Here is a 27,210-nt window from a genome sequence, read left to right as displayed (position 1 = left end):
AACAGTAATATAGGAGCCATATAAAGATCCTTCCTTATTCTACTTTTAGTAAAGGCATGCAAAATTGATGTATCAGCCACAAAAAGCAAGAGGGAGGTTATCTCATTATTCATTACTTGATTCTTATTTGAGTTATATTAAATTATGCATGCCTAGTATTACTTCAACTGATATAATTTCGTAATACTTAAATATTAAAGGAATAACCTTAATTTCTTACAGTGTATCAGAATAAACCATAAAAATGCAACTAAGCTGTGGGCAAAACAACATAAATGTATCAGTTATCCCAACGGAATACTTCTTGTTGTACTTCTTTCCTTATTTGGGTTGTTTTAAGGTGACAAGCCCATGAATACTAAAACTTAATTCATATTATGCTTTTATAACAGGAGTTTTAAACATTTTTCTAAGCTCAATATTTCTTTATTTTATAAGAAGAAAATTCAGAAGCAAATGAAAGTGAACATTTGAACAAACATTACACTCAATAGCTTTTCACTGCTGTCAGCTTGGGGCCTTCCTGATATTGCCTATGTTTATGTATAAATACCAATAAATATTTAGAAAAGAAAATAAACTAAACTTCCTACATCAACTGTTCGTTCACACTGAATAACTATATTCAAGCTGAAAGGAATGGAGACATCAAACATTAACATCTTTATGTAACCCATATACACATAACAAAATCAAAAGAATGTTCTTGTAGTACATAATGGAGACTCGAAAAATGGTAATAGACAAAGACACAGCCTTTTCTGGAAGTCTACTAGGAAAAGTGGACCAGGTGATTTAATCAGGTGATTCAATTTTTTTATTACATTCTTTCTAAAAGTACATGTACCTACCCACCATAAGTATAAAGAAAATACGAGAACTGTCAGAATTCCACCAGCTTTTGAAAAAGAAATCTTAAAGTTGTCATAGCTAAGAATTTAATTAATAATAATAAACATATATATATAGTGAAGGTCTCATCTTTTTGTCAGGGAGACCAAAGAAATAATGTATGACAGAGAGACAACAAATAGAACTATAGTAAATGTATGGGGTATCTGTTAAACCAAAATTTCAGGTACAGAGTTTTAGAAGACAAATACAGTCAGAGAATCCCTTCTGAAACATACCATCAAGAAAACTAGTGAGCAAAAATGGGTTGAGAATTGAACAAGGCTGAATGTAAACAAGGATATTTGTTTTCTCTGTAAGTATTTTTCAGATGTTAATGGCAGTCATTATTTGGGGGTAATCATCTTTCTGAGTAAGCTGGCAAGGTTATAGTACATCAATCAGCAATGCACCTAAGACTTCTTAAGTCTGTGAGGATATATTTTCTACTCTATTTTTGGTTTTGTTTTTTCCTGTGTCCTAGGGGCTTCTAATATAGATAATGGCATCTGCCATGTGATCCTAATTTCAGAGGGAGAGACTTGCATAGTTGCAGTCATGGAACAGATAAGTAACAACTTCAGGACTGAAACTACATACATGGATTATACTTCCAAGACATTCAGAATTCATCAGGCTTATTTGAGATAACCTCTATAATTAAGTTTGGCAAGACCTTCATGTACCTGGTCCATGACCAAACTTCACGTGGAGAAGTATAAATACATCAAGTGCACATCTGTGATTCTTGATCACCTTACCTGTCTGACAGCCTCCTGCAGTTTGTTAAGGCTTATTTACGTACAGACAGGACACTTTTCAAGGCTTTTTCCAGAGGAAAGGACCAGTTATAACAGAGTTAAACAGGCACCCAGTAATCACATGGATTTTCTTAGGACTTTTTATATGTTTGCCTACAACTGCAGATCAAAGCATTTAACATTCACAACAGCATCTGTCACAGTCTTTTTGCTTTGAATGTATTTCCAGAACAAACAGGAGTGGATAACTTCAGACCCGTACTCAACATAGGCCAAAGTGTTGTACCTATTATACTAAAAATGACTGAACAAAAAGAGGTATTGGTAGTGCTAAGAGAATGCTGAAATGGATCACAGTGTGGCCTGTAAATGCCTTTCACCTTTGACTACTGGCTTCATATGGCAATGACAGCTACTTGAACAGATGCATCTGAGCTGTCATCATCAGTGAGGCTTAGTATGAGTAAGGACTAACAGGGACAGCTCTTGGAAGCGAGGGGATGCAGTACTCTGCCACAGGACTACATGCCTGTACAGAAAAAGAAAAATCTGAAGCCTTCACAGGGGATGAAGGAGGTTCTGAAAATGCCCTTCACCCAAGCAGTTTTGGCCACAGATTTGACCGTAAACTGAGGCAAAGGGGTAAAGCAAGAAGGATTTAAACACCAAACTTCCTGGATATACTCAATGCAGCAGACTTTTAGAAGAAACAGTTAAAGATGACTGTATAATGCTTTTTATAAAGGCTGTACTATCAAATTATATGATGGCTTATGCCTATTGCCATATACTCTTTGACCATTATATTCTTTCTTCTTATTTTCTATTCTTATATTTATATTCTTTGACCGTTACGCATTTGCCTGTTTGTCCATCAAGTTTCACTTAGTCTACTGCATTATTCATATTTTATTTTATTTTTTTTTTTTTTGAGAGTAGCTCAGGTAATAAGCCTAGTCAGGTAATATCTGGGCTTCAGTGCTTCACTGAAAGATCTAACTGGCATGTATAACTGACCAGTACTGGCATATCATGATACACAACTGAATTAGAATAACACACACAAAAGAAAAAGGTAGATAACAAATCTAAGGAGATACAATTCTAACGGTTTGATATAAACTAATTTTCTTACAAGAGATAGACAGACAGACAAATAGGTAATTTTCAATGCAGAGTTCCTTACTTTGACAAGTTCTTTTTGAGCCCATATCTGAATTGGTTCCACCTGCTGGGGAGTCTGAGTTTGGATTCCATATGTGTTCAGAAAAACCTGTAGGCTACAAACAAAACAATAACAAGTACAATCAAAAAGTAGTCTTAGCTTTAGCAATTATCTTGGCATCAGATAGATGAGTAGCAGGATGAAATTCAACACTTCCTTGAATACCTTTAGCAAATTTAAGATGTATGTTGTTCAGCACTTACTTACTGTATATATTCTTAGTAAAAGCAAATACCTACCGTTGACTTTCTGCTATGAGGGCCACATGCACTACCAAATCATTTTCTAAAGGACCCTAGAAAACAGTGAAAAAGTAATTATTTGCATTACTATTTTGTTAGATATAATGTGAACAGGGGCAATGTCTATTTAAACAATTCATGAGCATGACAGACATCTCTGCATTGTTTTTCTTATTTTGTAAACAAAATTAAAGACCACCACAAACTAAAAGTCTCAGAACTATGGTACGATTGTCCTGTCAGTAATACTTTGCAAGATGCATGTTGAAGAATTAATAACAAAAAAGCTTCTGGTATTCATTTCCACTATAGATATATATATTTTATATTTAAAAAACGATGTAGGAGAAATACTTCACTTTATACAAAAATTTATAAGTTGTACAATCAATATATTTCCTTCCACATGATACAACATAATACTTTGATACATATTTTTGTAAAGAGGGAAGTAACAGGTAACTGATAGTATCCATTTTAAAATAAGGAACTGATTTCAAACCTCTACTCTGAAATACTTTGATCTGACAGCTAGTAAGAGTTATATTTACACATATAAAATTACACATAATATACACTTTATATACATATATATGATGTATTACGTTTAACAGGAGATAACAGCATTTCCTTGCATTGTTTATAACAGATAATTCTATGTTTGAAGTAAGAAATGGTATTTTACATTAAATCAGGAAGTCATGCAAATATGAATAAATTCAGTATGTTGGGTGAAATAAAAAAAAAAATCAACATCATGGGTCTTGGAATGGCTTTTCTTTTCAGTGGCAATATGCATTACTAGCTAAAAAGATGAGAGGTCTGAGTTATTCCCTGTTTATTTATTCTCTGTAGTTGAATATAGTTGAAAAAAAAATCAAAAGAACTAAAAAGAGCGCACATTTTTGTTCCTAAGGAATTTGTGTTGTTTTATGCCTACTTTTGTCTAGATACTACCAGAACACGAATGACAAAAATTAAATACGTCTTCTATCAATTGATCCTATAGAAATGCAGCATTATCTGTGCAGATAGGTGGATAGATGAATTAATTTGGAACAAAAAGTTTGGAGTGAACACTTCCTTGTTCAGTAATCTATGAGCCTTGATATCAAGTTAGATCTTCGGGATTTACAGAAGTAATTCCTGATAACATGTTCCCAAAAGTACATCCGCACTATATTTCTGCTAAAAATGCTGGTGGTTTTGCCACATGAATAAAAGATGTGCACAAACAGATCAGATTAAGAAATCAAAAGTTCAAGTGGCATTAACAGATGTTCCTCTCAGAATCAGTTAATCATGCTATCGATCTCTTTTATACAAACACTAATAAAACACAAACCAGTTCTCTACCACAATCAGTGTCTTGAAATTTTAAAATAAAGAGGAACAACTCCCCAGAGAGCAAGGCAGCTCCCTGCAAGACTGCTTTGATTTATATGCAGCCTGTGATCTAACCTGGGAGCAGTCTTCAAGTTAAGACTCAGCTTGCTTAATTATTACTACATCTCAAAGAGTGGGACTAGGTAACCAGCTGAACATAAATCTGTATTCTGAATCTCCACAGGGGTATGTCCTTCTGTGGTACCAGTACTAATGCTTCTCACACACAGCTGCATTCAATGTCATGCCTCATTTATAGCAGCCAGTAAGTGGTGGTTCTAACATGGGCCATAATTGAGCAAATGCATCTGTTGCACAACTGGCACATCACCAAATCTGGTTATAAGGTATTGTCCCTAAATAAAAGCAAATACTTTTTATTAACTTAACAAAGGTGGTCATTAACAAAGTAGACACTTACACAACAGTGGATTTCCTCTCAGAATTAGACTTCCCCATGTGGTTTTATCATTTCTTCCCTACTCTAATTTCATCATGTCAAAACCTGAGATTCATATGAATGCGTCTTGAACTAAAAGTCAGAAAGAAAGCCTCAGAGGTATTCATGGCAGCTAAGTTCAGGCTTATGATGGCTGGGCTAAAAACCAGGTTCTAAATGCACCCTGCTTTTGTATGACTAAATCTCTGTATTTGCTGCATAATTATATATAGAGAGAGAAATGAATACTCAGGCCAGAAAACAGTTTAATGAATTGCTGATCCCTTAATATCTCATTCAAATCTATTTATTGTGTGCTGGGTTTCACAGATTGATGAACTAGACAAACTAATTTATCAACACCTACTGCAATTGTTATTGAGAAGATTTGCTGCTTCCATCATCTTTATTTGAGAAGACTTGATTGTGTAAAAACCGCCTGAAAATATTTTTTCAAAATACTTTTGAAAAAAGTATTATGGACAAATGTTAAACCAAGAGCTGCATTAATTGTCACTTAGCACGTAAAGACCTGAAGGATGACAAGTATTAAGTATTCTAGAAAAAACACAGATAAAGTAACAGACAAACTATTCATGAATAGTGTCACCCTTTTCATTAGTGACAGTGACACACTGCGCTATGTATTAAAAAAAAAAGATATGGAAAAACATTGAAGTCCTAAATAAGTCCACTACCTAAATCCTATTGTTAAAAGTTTTTTTAATGTGTGCTATTTCACATTTGTGTAATAACCCAAGCCAAACTGCTGTTGACACATCAATCACTGTCTCCCTAGGACACTGTAACAGACCCCACTCCGCACCCTTCTGCCTTGCATTTTCACATTGGATGGTGGGGAGAAGGATCCGTTTCAACTACATCCTGCATGCTGTGCAAATGATAAATACACCCTGGTGTTTTCAGAAGACAAAGGTAAAAGACAGATTAGTTTTGCTTGCTCTCCAAAAAATTCATGGTTTGTAACAAGGTTATAAACTGTCAGAGGCAGGCTGAAGGGAAAACCCCTGACTCCATTCCTGGCACTGGAAGAGAAAGCAGCTCAATATCAGTCTTTTGCTGCAGCCTCACTGGACAGATGCTATCGCTATATGCTTTTCTGCACAAATTCCCAGGAAATCTCAGATCTCTGAAAAAAATCCATTCATTTTGAACATGTGAGAAAAAGTGGACATATTATTCAAGAACACAGATTAGAATGGTACCTATTGGGCTTTCCAAGCATATGGAGCAATAGGAAGAAAACAGAAATAGAACGCAACAGAAGAAATTGTACTTAAGCCAAAGAATCCACCTTGCTGCTACTAAACTACAAATGATACAGAATACATCTGCTTCTGAAAGCATCTAAATACTGCTTAATGGTTTATGGTCAATACTACTAACAGACTAGACCTCTCTAATGAAATACAATATGGACATAGGTGTGCCATAAATTCCAGAATAATGTTTAACCATCTCAGAATTGTGTTAATACAATAGCCTACTGAAGTTAACACAAATGAAAGGTAAGAATATACTTATAAGCAACATTACAAAAGAAATCATTAAACATGATAATCTTTAAATCAAAATTAGACACTCTATAAATCTGAGCATAATTTAGGTAGCTGAAAGATCCTAACACATTCCAGCCTACCTATACTTTGCAATTTTATTTCCTTTTTTACGTATGTTACTCGGTTTCCTGAAAATAATAAATAAATGAAAATAATAAACAGTTCACAATTTTGACTATTCCCTTCTCAACGTCACCAGGGGGCATTAACTTTCATTTCCAATAACATAAGTGAAGTCTTTACAAATTAAGTCTACAAAGCAAAACACTAAAACGACATAGTCACAGCATGCTGACAGACAATGTCATGAATTAATTGAAGCTCTATACTTGTATTTCACATTAACCCAGAAGATCAATTAGTCTAACCTTGCAATTTATTAACATCATTTTTATTGAATTCAAATTTAGTATGACAGCAATAAATCAGCTTTCATATGCTCCAGTAAAACACAAAACAAAAACAGAAAATCCTCACCCCAACTCATGACATTTCTCATATGTTATTGTTACTACTGCAGACCCTCATATATGCTAAATTCTCCCAAAAGAGAATGCAACAAATGAAACTTATAATCTCTTCTGGATATGGAGATATTGAACAGGAACAACTAAAACAGCTCTTCTAAGAGCAATGAAGTTTTGAAGAGCTGTCCTCACTGAAAGAGAATGCCCTGCGTTATCTTCTTTCAGTAAAGTAAATGGAGCATGGATGATTCCATGCTTTGCATTGTTGTTGTTGTTTTTTTGTTTGTTTGTTTGTTTTGCCTTTTTTTTTTTTTTAAACTTGAAAGGTATTTACACTGAAATGCTACTGACCAGTTAGCCTTACAAAGCAAACTACTAGTGCGAAGGAGAAACTCTCTGATTGCCATCAGACTCCGTTATGTTTTGGAACACAGTCTAGAGCTAGCAAAGAGAATCCTGCTGCAGCACCACGCTGGTACTTCCCCAACATGGAACACAGTGAGACCTCTTTCTGAAAACTGAGACATAAATTCAGGAGGGACATTAAAGTATGAGAAAAAACATTTCCTTTTAATTATAAATAGAATAGGTAGTTTAGTATTAGTGGTCATTAAGTTTTTAATATACTGCTCATTTGACCCCACAATTTTCCACAGCAAATGAGACTGCCCTCTTTTTATCAGATTTTGAAGGCTGAGTGATCCATTCACAGCATTAATATATTGACATTCAATGTATTAACTCTATATAAAACTCCCTTCCAAACAACCACTGAGGTCCTTCAATCAGACCACATTTCTGTGTGCCTGTAGGCCCATATTCTACAGGAAGGGCAGCCCTTCAGAGACCAGAGTTTATACGCAGCAAACTTTACGGTATAGCCTCTTCAGTACGGTAAAATGTTTCCAACATATTAACGGCTGGTTCAAAAAAAATGGTTTTGTTTATTGGATTTGTTATTGTATATTTCTACTATAGAAATAAAAATAAAAATACATTTCAGAACAAATTCTAAATGAATTTCAATGTTAGAGTAATCACTATACATCCTTAGTGTTACTACTTAGTTTCTTTTGTTCTCTTTGTTTCGAGCTAGTAGGTACAGCACAGTTACATTAACATCCTTACATTCCTGTATAATATGCCTCAGCAATGACTGCAAAACTGCAAAATCTTAGCAGAGGTTAAAATGGTGAGAGCATATCAGTGCTGCCAATTTTCAAAAGGTTATATGGAAAAATAGAAGACTAGAATATGGCACTTTCTTTTCTGACTAGAGTAACTAGAGTAATATCAGACTAAGTGGTGAACAGAGAAATGTGAAGGGGTAACATTACAAAAGCTGAATTAATTGAGCGATCTTAATGACCAGAACAGTTAAACTTTCCTAACTGTACTTCTCCAGCGTGAAACTACAGGCTTACGTGTATATGCGGCTCATCTCATGCTTTACACTCAACAGCTTGTACAGGCAGTTCAATACAGCAATACCACAAGTTTTACATCCACAAAAGGACAGAGTAAAGAATTCCTCCGTAACTAATGATAGTGATAGGTTGGCACAGAGCTCCTCTACCAATACTGCTAAACGTTGAGAAAAGAGCAACACAAAAGACCAGAAATAATAAAATACATTGAACAATTGTATGTATCAAATCAAAACGTGGCCTGTATCAGAAGGACAGCCAGGAAGAAAACGTGATGATGGCTGTAGTATTTTTCCACTTGTTCACATTTAGAAGCATTGGTAGTGTTGTACAAGTCAGTAATGTAGGAAGTTTCTCAAATATAAGAAAAAAGGTATCTGAAATTTTTGAAATTCTTTCAAAGCTTTAAATTCCTTTAAAAAGTTTATTTTACACCTGGGACCAAACAAAAATTTAAGATGAAACAACTGATTTGAAGTAAATTAGGTAACAACACAGTTCTTTCATGTTATTAGTGAAAATATTGAAATAATCTCTGACTCTGCAGAGGTAATTTTTAGAGAAAGGAAGGTTACTTGCCAACAACAATGGTTTTCATGGTGATTTTGCCTTTGTAGGCTTATATGCACCTTACTTAATATGCAGTATTTAATATTTTATGCTTCAATAACAAATGCAAAGTGCTGAAAAAGAAACTTTTCAGATATATATTTCTCATACTGAGAAAAAAAGAAGGCTCAAAAAACTTCTTTTAATTGCACATTTTCATACATCCAGTTCTTACTCTTTAATAAAAGAAGTCCTCTACATATATACCTGCTTCTTCTTTTTTTATTCTGTTTACTGCAGATTTTTATTACGAGGTTCCAAGCACTCCCCATCCCTGGGCACTCATTCCTGCCGTGGATTTAAGCCAAATCCAGGAACACATGGATACACCAAAAAAAGAACTTCATACTTATAGCTCTTAGGAGCTCTAAACAGAAATAATACTTCAGTACTCTGAAGTGGTGGTAATTAACTGGAAGTTATAAAAAAAACTTAAATTTTCTCTTGCCTTCCTGACCATGTTAAACCACAACAATATCTTACAACTCAAAGAAATGCAATTACTAGCAGCTATTTAAATTTATAATATGTATCATTTTGATTTTATCACTTAGTTTGAAAGCAAACATACCACTTCCCAAAAACCCTAGATGTTAAAATCTTCCTTTTAGAAGTAATTCTCCATCTATAAAGCAAATGTACACACAATCTTGAATTTTCCTAGTACTTTCTTTCATTCTAATATTAGAAGAATGCACAATACATCAATAATATGTTTTCAGCAAAAACACTGTAATACTAAGGATAGGCTTACCTGGTTTGAAAATCTCATGCTAACATTCCTCTGATCTTGTGGAGGTACATAACGTCCGATGGGATCAATATCTTTAGGACTTACTAATTTGTCAGCTGAAAGTTGATGATAATAAAAACACAGAATGACTTGAGTGCTTTCTGCAGCTTCAGTGAAGGAGGCATGCAAACATTTTATGTGGTCAGTCTTGCTGCTGTAATCTTTGTTTTAGATCAGCGATTTACACAACAAAAGGGCAGTCTACAAAATCACATTTAAACTTATGATTCAAATATCATTCTTGCTACATGTAGTTAGAGTACTGTTGTACTTATAACCAGTGCTTCACTTTTTAATAAAAGCCTATTATTTGATATGGAGAGTACCCATACACAGGTATGGGGAGAGAGGAGGAGGGGTTGGGAAAGCAACCTAAACTTCCATGATTTTAAACTTTTTCCTGAAAGAATTAACTGCTCCAATAAAAATAAACATCTGGATAATGAAGAAGTTTCTGAATACTATGCTGTGTAGTAAATTAAGACAGCAGTTTATAAACTCAAAATACATCCTGGCTCAGGCCTATAAGTGTTTGGCAGGAGCAGGGAGCTGAATAGATGGTGCAGTGGAAAGCAAACGCTTGGGCAGGCAGTGAAGGGCACTCTGGCTGGGCAGCGCACTGAAGAAGCCAAGAAGGAGCCTGCTGCTGTTGGGAGCTGTGCCAGCGGTTCTGAGCAACCAGATCCTGTGAGCCTCTCCCCCAGCCACCTGCTGCCAGAATGCAGCCTGGCTTCCGAGGGGAAGGACCCAGCTCCCTGCTCTGGACTCTTCCTGCAGAATCATAGGCTATGTCCAGGTGGTTGCATTTAAAAAACAAGCTAGATTATTAAAAAAAACAAATGATTTTAAAATGTAGAATTTATTAATATACTAACCCATCAGTAACCAAAACACATTTTAAGGAAAACAGTCATCTGTTTTCAGATGCATGTAATCAGACTTCTCATGCTGGCTAAAGGCATGCATGCTACTTAAATTATTTGCAGTACTGATGACACTATAAAATTGATTGACCAAACAACTGCAAGACCAATGGCCTCTGCCTAATAGTACTTAAAAGCAAGAGCTGTTCCCAGAATTGTTGTTCTATCTCCTCTATTTTTTAAATTGACTTACACGGCTGAGAAATTTACATATGTAGTCAGAATTATTTCCTATTGAAGATGAGTAGTAACAGAATAATATGAAATTTAAGCTATTTTTAAATATTTACGCTATTATTTAAAAATAAGCACTCAGTGTATGTTCATTGCCATTATCAGAAATGCATATTTACTGGAATCCAAATTTGGTCTATTCTAAAAAAAATAAATCCTAAATACTCATACCTTATTTCTAGGGAGCACAGAATCAAGAAAAAGCATGTAAAAAATATAAGAAAAGGCAGACAGTAAATGAAAAAAAAAAAGAATTTTCAATTGCATGGAACAGCTGAATACCTAGTGGCCGGGCATTATTTTCTCTTCTTCTACAACAGACACCCTATTGTGAAAGCTTGCAAACTTCCTCAACCAAAGCAACAAAGAAATTCTCTTGAAAAATAGCCTTACTGCATGCAAAATACGAGGGAATGTCAGGAAAAGAAACAACAAATGAGAAGGCTATTGTGTTTAGAAGATTTTCAGTATTCTATAAAATATATCAGTAAACTTCATATCATGCTGCATGCAGCATAAAAATTCAACATGAAGAACAAAAGGCAATTTTTGCCCATCACATATGTACCAAAGCAGAAGACACACATGCTACCCATACTACCTGGAGTCCTTTTGAAATTCAAGCCAGTATGTTTGTTCAGATTCAAGAAAAACATTAACAAGATAAATATCCTTTATGATGAGTCAAAACCTGATAGAATTTCTTCAGCCTCTTACCCAAGAGCTTTGCAATGATGTAAACTGCCTGTCCCCACAAGAAAAACTTCCCATCGCGTCCACTGTTACTAGGAAATCGTTTCTGACTGCCAGGATTCTTCTTTTCCAGTTCAACAAAATCAGCTGGCACATAGTAATACTTGGGTACAACAGGACACCCTATGGCGTTTTAAAATAAGTACAGTAAGTAAATAAATCAAATTCTATTTCCATTGTTATTTGATTGTATTCCCCTCATAAAGCTGAAGTGTTATCCAGGTAGCTATTTGAACAGACAGACTGTTGTCATTCATCATTTTCTCTCAAAACCACAATCAGTGTCGGAAACCCAGAACTACAGTAAACTACTTTATTTTTCACCAAACATTTCCACAGAATTTTTTTCCCAGAATACATACACCATCTGTACTATACAAAAATGTTTTCACTGAAACAAAAATGCAGTACAGATAAGAAACCATACCCAAAAGAAATGAAAGCTGCATTAGAGCAGAACACCTTGGGTTTTCTCCCTTCATTTAACAGTCACCTCAGTACTAGACAACTCGTTGGCCAAAAATGGTCAAACAATCGAAATAACGCTTGCAAGAGATTATTTCAATATTAGTATTTTGCTATCATGAAACAGTGATATTATTCCTCTTTTTGTTTACTGCAATGTCCATTAACAGTGTAAGTATTTTTTATAGTTTCAGACAAGAAAAAATTAGGGATTTTTGAAAGAACAGTTATCAAATAATACCTTCAGATGTATGTTGAAGCAAAGGATCCAGAAGATCCTGATATTCTTTTACTTGTGCAGAATTTCCTCTAAAAACACCTACAAAAAACAAACAAACAAGAATAATTAATTCAATTAAAGAAATAACTGTTCTGTGAATTCAGTGTTCATAAAAGAAAAATCTAGCGTTTATTGTTCTGTGGTGCAGTGCCTACAGACTAAATTGTTCATGAAAAAGTACAACACTAAACTAACTGCTCGCTTATTACCACAGCTAAATCTCACAGGGATCATGAGTCAGACATTGTTTTATTAGCTTAAACTGAAATCAATTGCAAATTACATCACAGAGTAAAGCTGTGAACTTATAGATGTTCTGAAGTGGACTAGATCTCAGACAACTAGCCCAGCTAGCTGTAAATAACTTCCTTAATTATGGTAGAATGAAGAAGCAGAGTTTGTATGCCAGGGTGGAGACACATAGGCTGTTTCTAAATATTCAGGACAGAGTTTCAAAATTATCTAGAAATGAATTGTCCAGAACTCCCAATAAATCAATACAATAGGAACTTGAAAAAGTAAATTGAAAAATTCCCCCCAAAGATATTTAGATGGAATCTTTACATTGATAAGTTATGTAGATAGAATAATTTTAACATGATAGAGATTAAGAACAGGTGACACATCTTGAGAGGTTGAATACAGAGTCAAGCTTTTATGATGATGCTTTAGGGGAAAAAGTGTTAAGTTTGGAAGTACCAGCATCTTAAACATTTTTCTAGTAGAATTTACTCATCTCAAAATTCGTCTGATGAATACTATTATGACCAGTGCTCAGTTCTTACATGAAAATATGCATCAAAAATAGCAAAAGCATTTCTGCTCATCAAGGAAAACTTGGATGAACTTGATAAATAAGAGTAACCTTTTTTAAAAACAGAAATGTTTTTGAACATTTAAAGGGAAAGAAGTCAAACTTTTAATCTTTCATTCCTGTGCATATCCTTTCTTTCCATGTTTCCCTTATCCCACAAAACCACCATAATCTCCAGATTTGAGTAGAAATTTAAAAAAGCTTTCAAAAATGCTATTCAAATACTTGTTATCCCCCCCAAACACACATTGATTTATTTAGTTCAATCCTTCCTTGCAGCTACAGATGCATATCTACTATCTACAAAGTCCTAAACAATTTCCTTTTGAGAAACATTCCAAAGGGAAATTAGTACTAAAGCACTCTTTTTGTACTCTTAAGAACTGTTATTTCTGAAAGGCAAAAGTAAGACAAAAGAAAACCACAAACTAGTAACTTATTCATCAAAAACAAACGTATCAGAACATCTTATTATAAACAGTTTAGTCATTTTTGCAATTTAAGTCTCTCTGTATGCACTTCAAATTTTGCATTAATGAAGCTTGCGGATTTGGATGCAAGTGCACAAAATCCACTGATGTAATTGTTCTATTTGCTTAAATTGAGCTACAGGGAAAAAAACAAAACAAAACAAACACTAGGACAATATTTGCAAGGTATGTATTTTGTACTTTATAACACAAGAGAAGTAGAGAAACTAACTTCAGTTAAAGATAACTGTATTTTTTGTTCTTCCCAAAACTCTAAGTGGGCAGCATAAAATGTCAATGCCTTTCTCCCGTATTCTTGGGGGCTTCACTCCTTTTGAAAAAAGTCAAGCATTCCTTCAGAAAAATCAATTGTGAAACCTTATTACATGTTCAAACAAAATATTTTAATCTATGGGTGAGCACACAGGAGTCAAGGCAGAGAGCAGACTTCTATGCCTCTCACAATCTTTATTTGAAAACTATTTCACACACTGAAGAGCAAAACCAGCTGCTAGAAATATGGCCAGATTTTCATCCATTTACAAAGCTGAAAGACGCATGAATCTTTTTGATGGCTGTAACCCTTACTGATTTTCTTATTCTGACCTTCCTTCTGTCTGAGTTCTGGCTTCCATCCTGAAATCATCCTGTGAACTTTTCTAGTATGTCTCCTAACCTCAAGACAAGGTCTGTCAGTTGTGGATGTATTTATTTATTCATCAGACCAACTGGCTACATGTAAAAATATAGCCAGGAAGCAAAGGCATTTAAAAAGAGCAACTAGGCCTTCTGCTGTGCTTTATTATCTTCTAAATTCTGTTTCATTTACCCCAGAACAATCAACCTGAAAATATCTGTGAAAACATTCAGTTTGTCATTATATTCTCTATTCTACTTCTTTTTCTTTCATGTGCTGCTATGAAGTACTGATACTGTGGAAGTCTTTAAGACTTAAAAAGCAATGCAAAAGTGAATGTAGAAGATTTAAGCTTCTGAAAAATGCATATTGAGTTATATTGTAAGAACAGAGTTCAAGTTACAAATGCTGAAATATGGGTGTTTTTTGGTTTTGTCTTCTTTTTTTTTTTTTTCTCCTGTTGTCCTGTTGTTCTTGGTTTTTAACCCATGAGGCAGAACTTTCAATCAATCTTCCTTAGAGCAGACGCTGCTTGTATATGCAGGACAAAAAATGATTTTGTATTCTTCATCTAAGGGCCTGTAATGCCTTTATAAAACAAGAACAAAAAGTCATACTTACCATCAATTATCATGAAAATAAAGAACAGAGGGAATTCACATTCAATGCCATCAAAAAGCTAAAAAGAAGAAAAAATCATCAGCTATTTCAGATCCAAATTTCAGTTTCAGGAAATATATTTGCATATCCTATAGGACTATTTCAAAGCAACAAAAGACAAAGATGAAAGTGAAAACATTTTAGGACACCAGCTTTTCATTTAGCTTACAGCCTCTTAATTCTACAGGCATTTCAACTGTGCTTTTACATATGGCTCATTCTCAAGCAGAGTATTTATATAATCTATGTTTTATTTTCCACAGAGAAACTATTGGGGAGTAAAAATAGTAAATTTTCATTTAGATAACCTTTACTGATAAACACTGTGGTCAAAAGCAAAACTGTTTTCTATACACTCTGACTCTAGTCAGCTGTGAAATTAAATAAAATGATAAATAACTTTCTTATTTGTTATGTGAAATCAACTATACCCTAAATGTAAATGGAAGCACATTCATTACAAAACAAATCAACGACTAACTTGCTGACTTAGCAATCTCTCAAAACTGCACATGCCAAATTACAAAATGCATCTCTCCTTCATTTGAAACAATTGGGAATCGCTGTGCAATATCTGTTTTATTTTTTTTAAGTATGGCCTAAACACTTCAGAAAAACGAAACTTGCCCCTATATATATACACCAAGTACCTTTATTTCTGCTGGTTTATAATAGCGCCGTGTTTTATCCTCCAGTGCTGTTCTGTATCCATCCCTCAGGAATCTTTTAAACCCATATTTTCCTTTTAATTTCCTAATAATTTTATCTAGTGTTTGATTGAACAAAACCTCATCATCCAAAGCAAATGCAGGATAACTGAGACAGGGCAGAAGAGCTGCATCAGTATTCTGCAGAAGGAGAGGAGAAAATAGCAAGTCATAAATTTAATTAAATCTCTGAAAATTATTTGATGCACAAAGACTATTTAACCTACTGAGTAAAATATACATTTGAAACAATCTTATATTTATCAAAATCACAGTAGTAATATACTGAAGTAACTTGCAAAATGGGACTTCTAAAATGTTTAAGAATAAACCATAAACCCAATATTCAGATACATGATTTGAAAGACAAAGAACTCATTTGACTCAAAATCTGACCTACTTTAGAGTTGATAATCTGTTACAACTGATAATTATCGGTTGATATTAAATGAACATATTGTGGAACACAATGTTTTTAGAAGCAAAAAAAATAGCCTCCAGCTTATTCCTGGAAGAAAACCAAACATTTGGGTATCCTACACTCAAAAAGAATCCCAAACACTTAATTTATTAAGGCGCAATGCTGAGAAGTAACTATGGTTAAATCATCATTTCTGAAAAGCTTTTTCAGGAATTGTCTCCAACTACTGTAACAAACAAGCCTATTTGATTTACATTCAGGAAGTAAGGGAATAATTTCAGGAAAAAAGATGGCATTTCTCAAGAACTATTGGCAACTATCACTAAATGAAAACACAACAAAAACCATTAACTAGTATATCACCACTACAAGTTAGTTATAGTTTAATGTTAAACTAAAAAATTAGCTGACAGTGCCTTTTAATTATCCAGCATTATCACTCTGCTTTGATTCTTCTATACAATGAGTAAACTATTAATGCTGAAGATTAATAGTCATTTCATGAACCAAAACGCTATTAGATCCCAGAATGAAAAAGCAGTAGAACTCCATTATCACTCATATTAAATTACCGTCTTTCAAAGAACAAATTTACCTTTGATGCTAATACTGAAATAGATGGATTTTGATTAATTTGTACTTATGTCACTTAGATTTACTCACTGATAAAATAGTTACTTACAACAGTGGCTTATAGTAACAAGAAATCCTCCATATTCTGCAATTACTGAAAAGCCAACCTTAAAGGCTTCTTTTCTATACAAAAGAACAAATTAAAGCTAAAAGAAATGTACTCTTTCAAAAATGCAGTCACTGAATTTGTAATGGAAGCTGAGCCACTAGGGTAAAAAGAAGACAATCACCAAAACTGCAAGCCTTACTTAACTTACTGCAGATCACTATTACTTTTAATTTTATTTTGAAATTATTTAGAAAGATAACAACAGGCTAACATTCTAACCTAAGTATTTTTCCAATAAAGAATGCCCTGTTGATTTCACTTCAGAGACACATCTACATCACAGTGATGTTTAAGAAGCAAAAATTTAACACCTTCCCAACAAACTCCTATCCTTATTAAGCAGAACAAACTGGCTGTCATAAAGCTAAGAATTATGTTCATACCCATTTATTTTCTCCACACACTGTTAAGGTGAATTCTGTTTAATTACTTACATGAGACCTTGACTCTCGGGGTAGCAATGAACACAGGGTCTGTCTGTTACGGTTATGAGCATCAAAATCCACAAATATAACAGACCAGGAGCAGCCCTTTAAATAGAACATGAAATTTAAGGAGAGAGGAAAAAAGGTTGGCACATGCTGGTGAAACTAAACAGCTCTTTGTTTTAATAATGTTATGCTGTAATAGTCTAGTAGCTGGCAACTAATCAGAAAATGAAACATAATATTACAGTGAAAATGTTTTGAACTCTCAAATGTTTTAAAAATAAAGCCAAAAATTTTTGGAAAAAATAGAAGAACTTGACATTTTAAACAAAACAAGGTGTTTTTGTCTACTAGAGATTATGAATTATTTATTCAAGTTATAATCTCTTAATTGGATATTCACGTGATGTCAGAATCTTTACTATTAATTACAATTAAGGATTTAAGTACTGCATAAGTAAGGATCGTATCTGAATTCCTATGCCAAAGCCATACATATTAACTATCTCATGTAGATTTATAGCTGTTGTTTCAGACATACACAATAGATTGGGAATAAATTTAAGAAGTTTAGCATAGGATGTTAAAGTAAAATGATGAGAAATTAAGTAAACAGACAATTTATTTGTTACATTAGAAATTCTCTTCTCGATGTGTAAATAAATCTCCTTTTGCTGACAAAGCGGTTAGGGTTACACCTTGACTGCATTCTTATGCTTATAACTCCTGCTTTTTAAGAAATAATTCTAGTATAATGAAGATATAAACAAATAGCATTAAAAGCCATGTATGAACTCCTCCTTTATATTAAAGCACGTAAAATTCAGATTACATGAAAAGCCAATTGTTTCTCAGTTCATAATTGTTCTTTATTCTACCTGGCACCTAACAAAGATTGCAATACAATTAATTGAACATAAATATAGCTGTGCCTTGTTACATTAAAAAAAAAAAAAAAAAAAAAAAGCACGATTTCTCATAGGATTTATTTATTTATTTATTTATTTATTAAAGTTTTTGTATTTCTTGGAGAGGAGGAGAAAGCAATAGTTCAATGTGATTACCTACAACCAGTAAGTAAACTTTATGTCCTCTTGGGATATTTGCTTGAATGCACAGGGCAACTTCCCCATCACAAGATACTCCAAGACATACAGCATACAAGCATGTGAGAGCAGAGATACAGTAATATGGATATATACACAAATATTTACTAGTTTCTCCCAGTATGCACAGTGTGAGTGGAAAAATCTGCATGGAAATGTTGAGCAGTCTGTCGCCAGTGATTTGTGCAGGTTGCACTAAGTGTAGTTGCAGGTGCAGTTCCTCCTGAGGGGCTCAGCAGGATTTCTCAGAGCTATTGGAACACAGCTGGAGCTAAGCACAAAGGCAGGCTCTGCTGCAGACTGAAGGTCAAAATGGTTTCTGCTTATGCAAAGTATCTTGGAAATAAATTCTCAGAGCATTTAAACTCGCTTTGCTTCAGCAATTTATTCATCCACTTCAGAATTTAGTAAAATATCATTTGAAAAAAAAATATAGCAGCCACATTTACTGCTGCTTGAGATTATTGGGAAGGTAAAGATTGTAGATAAATATTTCTTCTGAAATATTGACAATGTACATATAATGTCTGATCACTACCTAAGATCCTTAGCTCCTAACTAAGCTCCTAGCTCCTATTTCTTAACACATGGTAGCAGTTTCAGGAAGTGAAATAAACCAAAACAACACCTATGGCTATGGCTATGTCTTTTTGTAACAGTATGTGTGTGTGAGGCCATTTTCATACTTCTCCACTCGTAAGCAAACAGCCATTATTATATCCCTGAAGTATAACCTACAGTGAAAAACTCTGTTGTCCAAGGAAAAAAAAAAAAAAAAAAAAAAAGGAACAATAAAGAAATATCCAGAAAAATTAAGTCTTTAAGAATCAGAAACCCTCACATTCAGGGATACATCCTGAACTATTACTTAAGAGAAAATAAAAAGGTCTAAAAATAATAAGTGCTACAGTTTTTCATCAATAGAAGATATAAAACAAACTTTATTTAAAATTTAAAATTAAATTTAAAACTTTCATTTTTCAACCCATGCATTGCAATAGCTCTAAAAAGTTCCAGTCAAAACAGGACTGGATTTTATTTATTTATTCATTTTTATTTCTGTGACTACACGAATAAATTAAAATTATAATAAATAAAAATTATTTTTTTATATTTTTAAAATAATTTTTATATTTATTTTTATTTCTGTGACTACATTGTAAGAAAGTACTTTTTGTCCACTATGAGAAAGATCTTCATGATTTTTTTTCAGATGTTCAAGCAACTTTTTGTTGCTTGAAAGAGCTTCAAGAGTTCAAGAGCTTCTTGAACTAGCTCCATGTCCCTGAGCTTTCCAATTGTTCTAAGAGATGCAGAATGCTGAGTAAAACGTTAGCTGAAGTGCAGAAACCCTCACTATTAGTTAAGTACAGTCACAAGTAAAATGATTATGATTGAGAATAGTAAACAGGGAAGTACTAGTTGGTGAATGTGATCCACGGTTTAAAAAGCTCACAGCAATAAAATGATGGGCTTATCCAAGGGGAGTGAAAAAACTGTGGAATGGTGTCTGGAAAGCCTTCACGCTAGTATAAAACAGTGCTAACCTTAACAGATTTTTCTTCTCCACAAATGCAATATTCAGGGAATGTAGCAGTGTCCTTTACAATTGAGGTATATTGGCATGAGCCTTCTCAGAGTGCTAAAGCCAAGCAGCATGAGACAAAAACCATCTCAGAGGCAAGGTTATACAGAACACTACAGTATGTCCTAGATTACAACAAGAAACCGACATTAAAAAATTATAGATCCAAACACATTTTCTGCAACAATCTTGTACCTCCCCTCAAAAAAAACAGTAGATTCTTATCACTAAGGTGTATGCTCATGAAGGGTTGTGTAAGATAAATTTTTATTATGAATTTTCAAAGCATACATACACTACAATAGTCAAGGACAAGCTTCCTACTGTCTTCAGCAGTACCAGACTGTACATAGAAGTCACTTCTACATTTTGTTTAACAGCAAATGTTAATATACAAATGCAACCGTTAATCTAAAATGAACTACAGACTAGGCTTTTTAAATTCATTCTGTGTAGTTTCTAGATAAATTTATGCTGAAATAAAATATTATATACAAGTAACATCTGTACACAATCCATATTTCTGTACTATGTAGCTCACCCACAAACAGAATACAGCTATGTGTTTATATGCTTTGCATGACTGCAAAATTTCAAAGTAAACAATATTTAAGCTTTACAGCTTATTTTTCAGTTAAGGATATTTGAGCATGTCACAGAAGGGCTAATAATTGTGTGTTAATTAATATAAATTAATTCTAACATAATTGTTCCAATACATACCTTACATTTTGCCAGTAGAAAAATGGAGACAAATAACTTTTTCTTTTTTTTTTTTTTTTTTTTTTAATAAATCAAGTAGTACAGAAATGAACTTGGAAAGTAATCTGGACTTTCCATCTCCCCGTCACATTTACAATAGACCTAGCTTATACTCACTATCTGACCCAGAGAGCACCTGAGAATTCAGCTTGTTCACCATTTACCATTTGTTTCTTCTCTCCTTTGCATTATTTTATTTTTGGCAAACCAACTCATTTATCCAAGTATCTTAATGCTGAATATTTGAAGCAGACAAGAATCACAATCTAAAGGTCAGATCCATATGACTTACAAGACAAAAGCAGACCACACGTATTGCAAAAAAAGTAAACAACAAACAAACCTATCTTGAAAACAGCAGGAATATATGGAAATTTTGTTCAGAAAATATACAAATAGTACTTAAAATCAAAGTCATGATATAAAATAATTAAAAACCCAAGGATCATACACTGCTAGAGAACAACTGCCTGATTACAGGAAAAAAAGAAAAAAAAAAGTATAAAAATAGGCAATTCATGTAAACTCTTGTTGCCTTTTAGACCAAATTTTGAATGTCACTCAAACCTAAGAAGTGATAAAGCATGTTTCATCAACTTCTTATGAACTTCCTTATGAAATGCAGCCATTTGGGCATGCAAGTAAGATACACGAACTACAAGTTGAAAAGGATGTAAACTTCGAAGAAAACAGTACAATTTGGAAGGCTTAACAGACTCAGCTCACCACTTTCTGGCTTGACCAGCCTATCCTTCCTTCCACAAAATTTACTGAAAAAAACAAAACAAAACAAAACACCACCTCACCAGAAAGTTTATAGCCGTTTCTACATGCCCTTATTGATATCTAACTTTGTTTTCAGCTGCACTCTTATCTTTCTTTTCAATTAATTAAAAACACCTGTAGCACAACAATGATGCATCTCTTCCATTTGCACATTTTCTAAGCTATTCATTTGGAAGATGATTCCTTAATTTCAACTATATACTGTAAGTATGATACCTGAAAAAAAAAAATGCACGTAGAAGGGGAAAACAAGTCAGAGATAAAAATTGAAGAAATGGCTTGCTTTCTTGACTGATACAAGCCACATGAAAAAATGGGAAAAGATTTTAACACAATGTGACATACTGAAATTTAAAACCTTGGAAACAGTGAGATTATGCTGAAGTAGTTTATTTAAAGCTCTTGATCAAAAGGCACTTGAAAAAATAATGCAGAAGGTGATGCTTCTAGGTAAAGGTATACTACATTACAATCAACAAATACAATTCTAAAAGAAAAAAACATTTGGCAAGATAGTCCTTTTTCAGAAGAAGGTGTCATCACTTTAGATGTCTTTTAACTTAAGAAGGAAAGTAATTCTTGATAGTAAGAACATTAATTATTTTATCAGACAATTTCTGTACTTGAAACAGTAGCAATCAGTTTGCCAATTTTTTTTAAAGCTTGAACCAAACAAAATGTGGTATATTTTTTAAAATCTTCTCTGATCCTCAATGTAAATTATTACTGCTCAAAAAAAAAAAAGAGAGAGAGAAGAGAAAACAAACATTTTTATTACCTGATTTCCAAAGAGATTGAATCCATTAATTGCTTCTAAAGCCGCTTTTGCCAACCCCACAGAGCTGAGGAGAAAAATGAACAAACACACAGAAACAGACAGACTGTAATACAAGCCCAGACTAATACTTAGTATGTTTGACAGTTTTCAAAGTTATGATCTCTTCTTGACTTTAGTTTTGTGCTTAACATCTGTTTAATAAACTGATGATACAGCAAGGCTTGGGTTGGTTTTCTTTTGTTTAAAAGTACTTTTCAGCATTTTTGTTTGTCTTCAAATGTCAGAGACCATCTGGAAAAAGCACTTCTGCTCTCACCTTGCTGCTAGACATCTGGCATTATGTATTTCAAGGTCTTAATAGTGTACTAACAGAAGATTTACTTCAGCACAATTTTTCAACTCATGTCTCAAGCGTTATAATTTAATGTTAAAACCTTTACTTTTCAAAATCTGGACGCAGTACATAAATTTGGGGGAAAACAAAACTGAACTACACACAAGAAAGAAAAGAAGAAAAACAACTCTTATGAGCAGTTACACTGCTATACGTGTATAATGATGCTTGAAAAGCCTAAAATTTCAGAACTGGGTAGAGTAAGAGGAAAACAGAATATAGCAAAGAATGTAACAGTTTCTTTATCAGCACAGTAATTCCTTGGAAGAAGAAGAAGGAAAAAAAGGCGTAAGAAAGGAGTTAAAAGTTTATATCTATTTTTCTCTAAAATTGATTGTCCACTGAGCCAACCACACTTTCCCTTCCTTTGCCATCTTTCATTTGGGATAAAAATTACATAGTACTGCTAAATGACAAATTAAATAAAATAGTTTATCAGAGGATCAGCATGTCCAGATAAGAACGTTGGCACAGAGATAGTCATGACTGAAAAATTAAAGCATCCTTTAGAGTACAAGGGCTACAACCCATTTGTGGGGAAAACAGAAAAACTTACAACCATTCAGAACATTTACTTTCTGAATAGGACAGCTCTAGGTACTTTGTTTATAAAAGTAATTAATAAAAAGTATATAAAAGTATATAAAGTATATAAAGTATATAAAAGTAATTAATGAAGCAACTCTAAGGAGATAGAAAAAATATTCAGAAAATAATCATTAATAATCCCAAACTTTTGTGTGTGAGGAGTTGTTATAGTGTTGACAAACAGCTGCACAGCCCTGACCTAAAAATTTGTAGCAGCCAAATTGGCAGAAAGCTGCAAATACAGCCTGTGCTTTAACCTTAATTTTTCCATACTCTAAGAAGGATTTGGGGATTGAGAAAACTTTTTACCTTTCTGTACATTAATGATTTGTAGCATTTCTTCATGGAAAATATCAAATGCTAAATGTTTAGCTGTTCAACAGCAACAACCACTGATACTCAAAAACAGTAAAACAACTTGTTATATCTATAAAATACAATATTCTCCTGTAAAAGTTGAAGGAAAATACGGATTCCTTTCTAAAAACCATTTCTATTTCACACACTGTCATTATTCTACAATAAGAATACTTCCCATTTTCTACCTCTGCTTACTCAAAGTCCCTGAAGACTGCAGTACGCTAATAAATACTACTTGCAAATATGAAATGAAAATATGTATATCAACATTTAAATGTTGCTTTCTTTTCCTACATCATATAACACTTGTTCAAATTACAATGCCACATCAAGCATTCAGTTCTCCATGCACTAAAGTCCTGCCAAGATCGCTAAATGTTTCACTGAGAAGTCACGGGATGAAGGTCCATTACAAAAAGTCTGAGAACAGCTGTAATATCAAGCATGTCTTCAAAAAACCGAGAAATCTCACAATGCAACAACCTGCTATGGAAATGCTACATTAAGCTACTATTTGACACACTGTCATTATTCTACAATAGGAATAGTTACTATTTTCTACCTTTACTTACTCGAAGCCCCTGAAGACTTCAACACTCTTGCAAATACTACACTACAGAGATGTGCAAGATCACAGCTCTGTAGTCTTTTGGAGTTGGAACATGAAGATACCGCACTTCAACAACTTCATTATTCCCACAATACATATGGGAGATGTCAAAGACATTTTGCAGAAGTACTCAGCAGATGCCTGGAGAGCCACTTGATCAAACGGTTACAGGACAAATTAATTTTTCAGAAGTCCAGCCATATGGGAAGGGGACCACACTAAAGCTGTTATAAATCTTGCCTTTGAACCAGTAAAAGACATCAATTTACATGTATCAGTGAAGACCTGGGTCTACAGGATGTTTTGCTATTTATCATTTATTAGAAGTGTTTTGAACTGTACAAAGGCAGAATACCAAGGCTACCTAAATACATAAAACATATACATTTTCTAATGTAGGCCATAATTTGCCTTTCTTACTCACAGACTTCATGTTATATATCTTCTTCAAAAAGAAAACCTCTTTCAATTAAAGAGGAGAACTAATTTCTAATTCTGAAAGCAAACACAGACTGTACGTAGACTTACAGTGTGAGTTTTGAGTGCCAGGAGTCTAGCATTCATAATACTGAAACTTAAGTGACTCATTTTCAGTCCATTATCACTGGAGAAACACATACATCATGCATGACTAGCCTTGATTAGTTATAATCACTTCTTGAATTATGTTTTCAGAGCTCTCTTCTGCAGATACACCACAGTAGTAGCATAACAAAGTATAAAGTATATTTCAGCATACCCAGGGCTTTCCTCCACAGTACCTAACTACATCTTTTTATACACATTATTCTTCCATTTTTTTCTGATTTTTGAGAACTTGGCTAAATTAAAGGAAATTGTCTGTTGGCTTCCTACAGCAAGGTAGAGTATGAACATGCACACAAAGAAAGATAAATAGGGGCAATACCTGTTTCTGATGACCTAAGCCTACTTCTTAAATTAGGACAAAGCTCTGTACTTCCTTTTGTGCCAGCTCAGTGATCTGTTAGATTGGCCTATCCATCTCCTAAACCTTCAACCTTAGAAAAACTGACCTATAAATGTCAGTCTAGATTAAGACAAAACAACATGCCCATTTCCATCTGGTTAAAAGATTTTCCTCGTTTTCCCCTCAAGGAAGTTCACATAGTGAATAACCAGAGCATTGCAAACAGTGGAGATGTAGAACTTTCAGAGTTCCTTCTGCTTATTTGTGTAGCATGGATGTGAAAGGAGGTACGAGATTCTCCAGATGAACACTTCTGTAGTCAGGCATTTGACAATATAACAGATATAGTAGGGGAAAAAAACAATACATGAATAAAGCTGATTATATAATAATCTCTTGGAGTTTTTGGTTCTCATACTGGTACTAAGCTTTATAAAAGCATTGAAAAATATACCGAAATCAATTGTTTTGCTGCAATGACATGTCATTATCTTATAGCTTAAATAATAGCTTAAAACATACGCCTGTATGTGAACTAATAAAAATTAATTCATTCTGAAAAAGAGAACAGATTCATTTAGCAACATCTTCAAAGAATGGAAGAAATACATATGCATTATTTTTAAGCCCACAATAACTGATGATCAATGATGTTTTAAAAATCTAAGATATTCAAGCTACAGCCACTTTTATAATTGACAAAACTTCAGAAGTCAAAAAGTCAGGAAAACAGTATTAATGTTGGAAAAAACATGAAGCCAGATTACAAATTTGATACTTCAAATGCACAGTATATGGGCAATTCCACTGAAGTCAACTGGACCACACTAATATTAAAACATTAAGAACATTCCTAATGTCTTATAGGACAGGAGTAAAAATGCAGTTATTCGTAGAGTCTGAAGAACCTGAATAAGAGCTTGCACACTATGCTATACTCCAGTGTACAGTGTGTTCTTCCCAGTATGGTGGAGATAAGAAAATCTAGACTCAGGACTCAACACCTACTTAAATCAGGATATTCCTAACCATTCATGTTAATCTGATCTACTGCACATGGCTCAAGTGTCTGAGCTGTTCTGTATTCAATTTTCAGAATAATATACATGCAGCTGCACATAATTACTGTAATTTGAATACTCAGCTAAGCATCTATGTGGTTATTTCAGCATGCACATGATGATAAAATTATACTTCACATTTTCCCAAAATACATCTGTTAGTCTCTAGAAAACCTTAGTCGCTTCTCTTGAGCCTCTACCTTCACACCATATAAATTTTCAGAAAAAGTTCAAATAGTTGTTGTTGTGGTTCTTTTTGGTTTGTTTTTGCTTTCATTTGTTTTATTTTATATAGATAGATAGATATAGATATAGATATAGATATATATTTAACTCACTACATTAATTTCTTATATCACATTTATTTGTTTTGACTGAAAGCATTACGTTCTCTCACCTACCTTGAATGTAGCTCTGGACTGCCATTGTTGTATTTACTTCCTCTTTCCCAAACACCAAAATCAGGTACACGGTAGGCTCTTTCCACACAGAACACAAGATTTTGAATGAAGGAAACCTGTAAGACAAGAAGGGGGGGGAAATGACAGGAGGAAAATGAAAGCATATTTTCTTTTGTTCATTTTTTCAAAAAAGACAAAGTTGTTTTTCCCCAGTTATCTTAATTGTGACTTATATCCAACATTCTTTCCAGAGTATAATGTTCCCAAGTTCAGATACTCTCTGTAAAAATAATTTTTATTAACAAAATATAAAAAACTGTCTCATATTTGGTGGCAATGTGATTTAAATGAAAGTTTCTATAAAGCCAGAGATAGGCATGATTTCATATTGAAGACACATATTTGAAGAGCTTCAAAAAGTTGGCATTTTGCTCTTCTAAATTAGACTTGTCCTAAAAATAACTTTAGAGAGCAAGATAAATTAAATCTTACAAAAT

The 27,210-nt window shown here is 33.7% G+C and overlaps 1 protein-coding gene across 6 annotated transcripts in view; it reads right to left on the bottom strand.

Moving 5' to 3' along the window:
- Positions 1-27,210, bottom strand: part of PHKB (phosphorylase kinase regulatory subunit beta) — a 75,680-nt gene that overhangs the window by 22,230 nt on the left and 26,240 nt on the right. For all 6 annotated transcript variants that reach the window (XM_032195390.1, XM_032195385.1, XM_032195386.1 and 3 more), the window contains 10 exons: positions 26,714-26,829; positions 22,372-22,435; positions 17,361-17,456; positions 15,707-15,904; positions 15,018-15,075; positions 12,437-12,514; positions 11,695-11,853; positions 9,782-9,876; positions 3,117-3,172; positions 2,839-2,932 (listed from right to left, as the gene is read on the bottom strand). In XM_032195390.1, coding sequence (XP_032051281.1) covers positions 2,839-2,932; positions 3,117-3,172; positions 9,782-9,876; positions 11,695-11,853; positions 12,437-12,514; positions 15,018-15,075; positions 15,707-15,904; positions 17,361-17,456; positions 22,372-22,435; positions 26,714-26,829 — 1,014 coding nt within the window. The remainder of the gene's footprint in view (positions 1-2,838; positions 2,933-3,116; positions 3,173-9,781; positions 9,877-11,694; positions 11,854-12,436; positions 12,515-15,017; positions 15,076-15,706; positions 15,905-17,360; positions 17,457-22,371; positions 22,436-26,713; positions 26,830-27,210) is intronic.

The sequence above is a fragment of the Aythya fuligula genome, chromosome 12 (assembly GCF_009819795.1).
Source record: "Aythya fuligula isolate bAytFul2 chromosome 12, bAytFul2.pri, whole genome shotgun sequence".
NCBI lineage: Eukaryota > Metazoa > Chordata > Aves > Anseriformes > Anatidae > Aythya > Aythya fuligula.
Note: the sequence above shows the minus strand (reverse complement) of the source record. Positions and strands in the feature narration are given on the sequence as shown.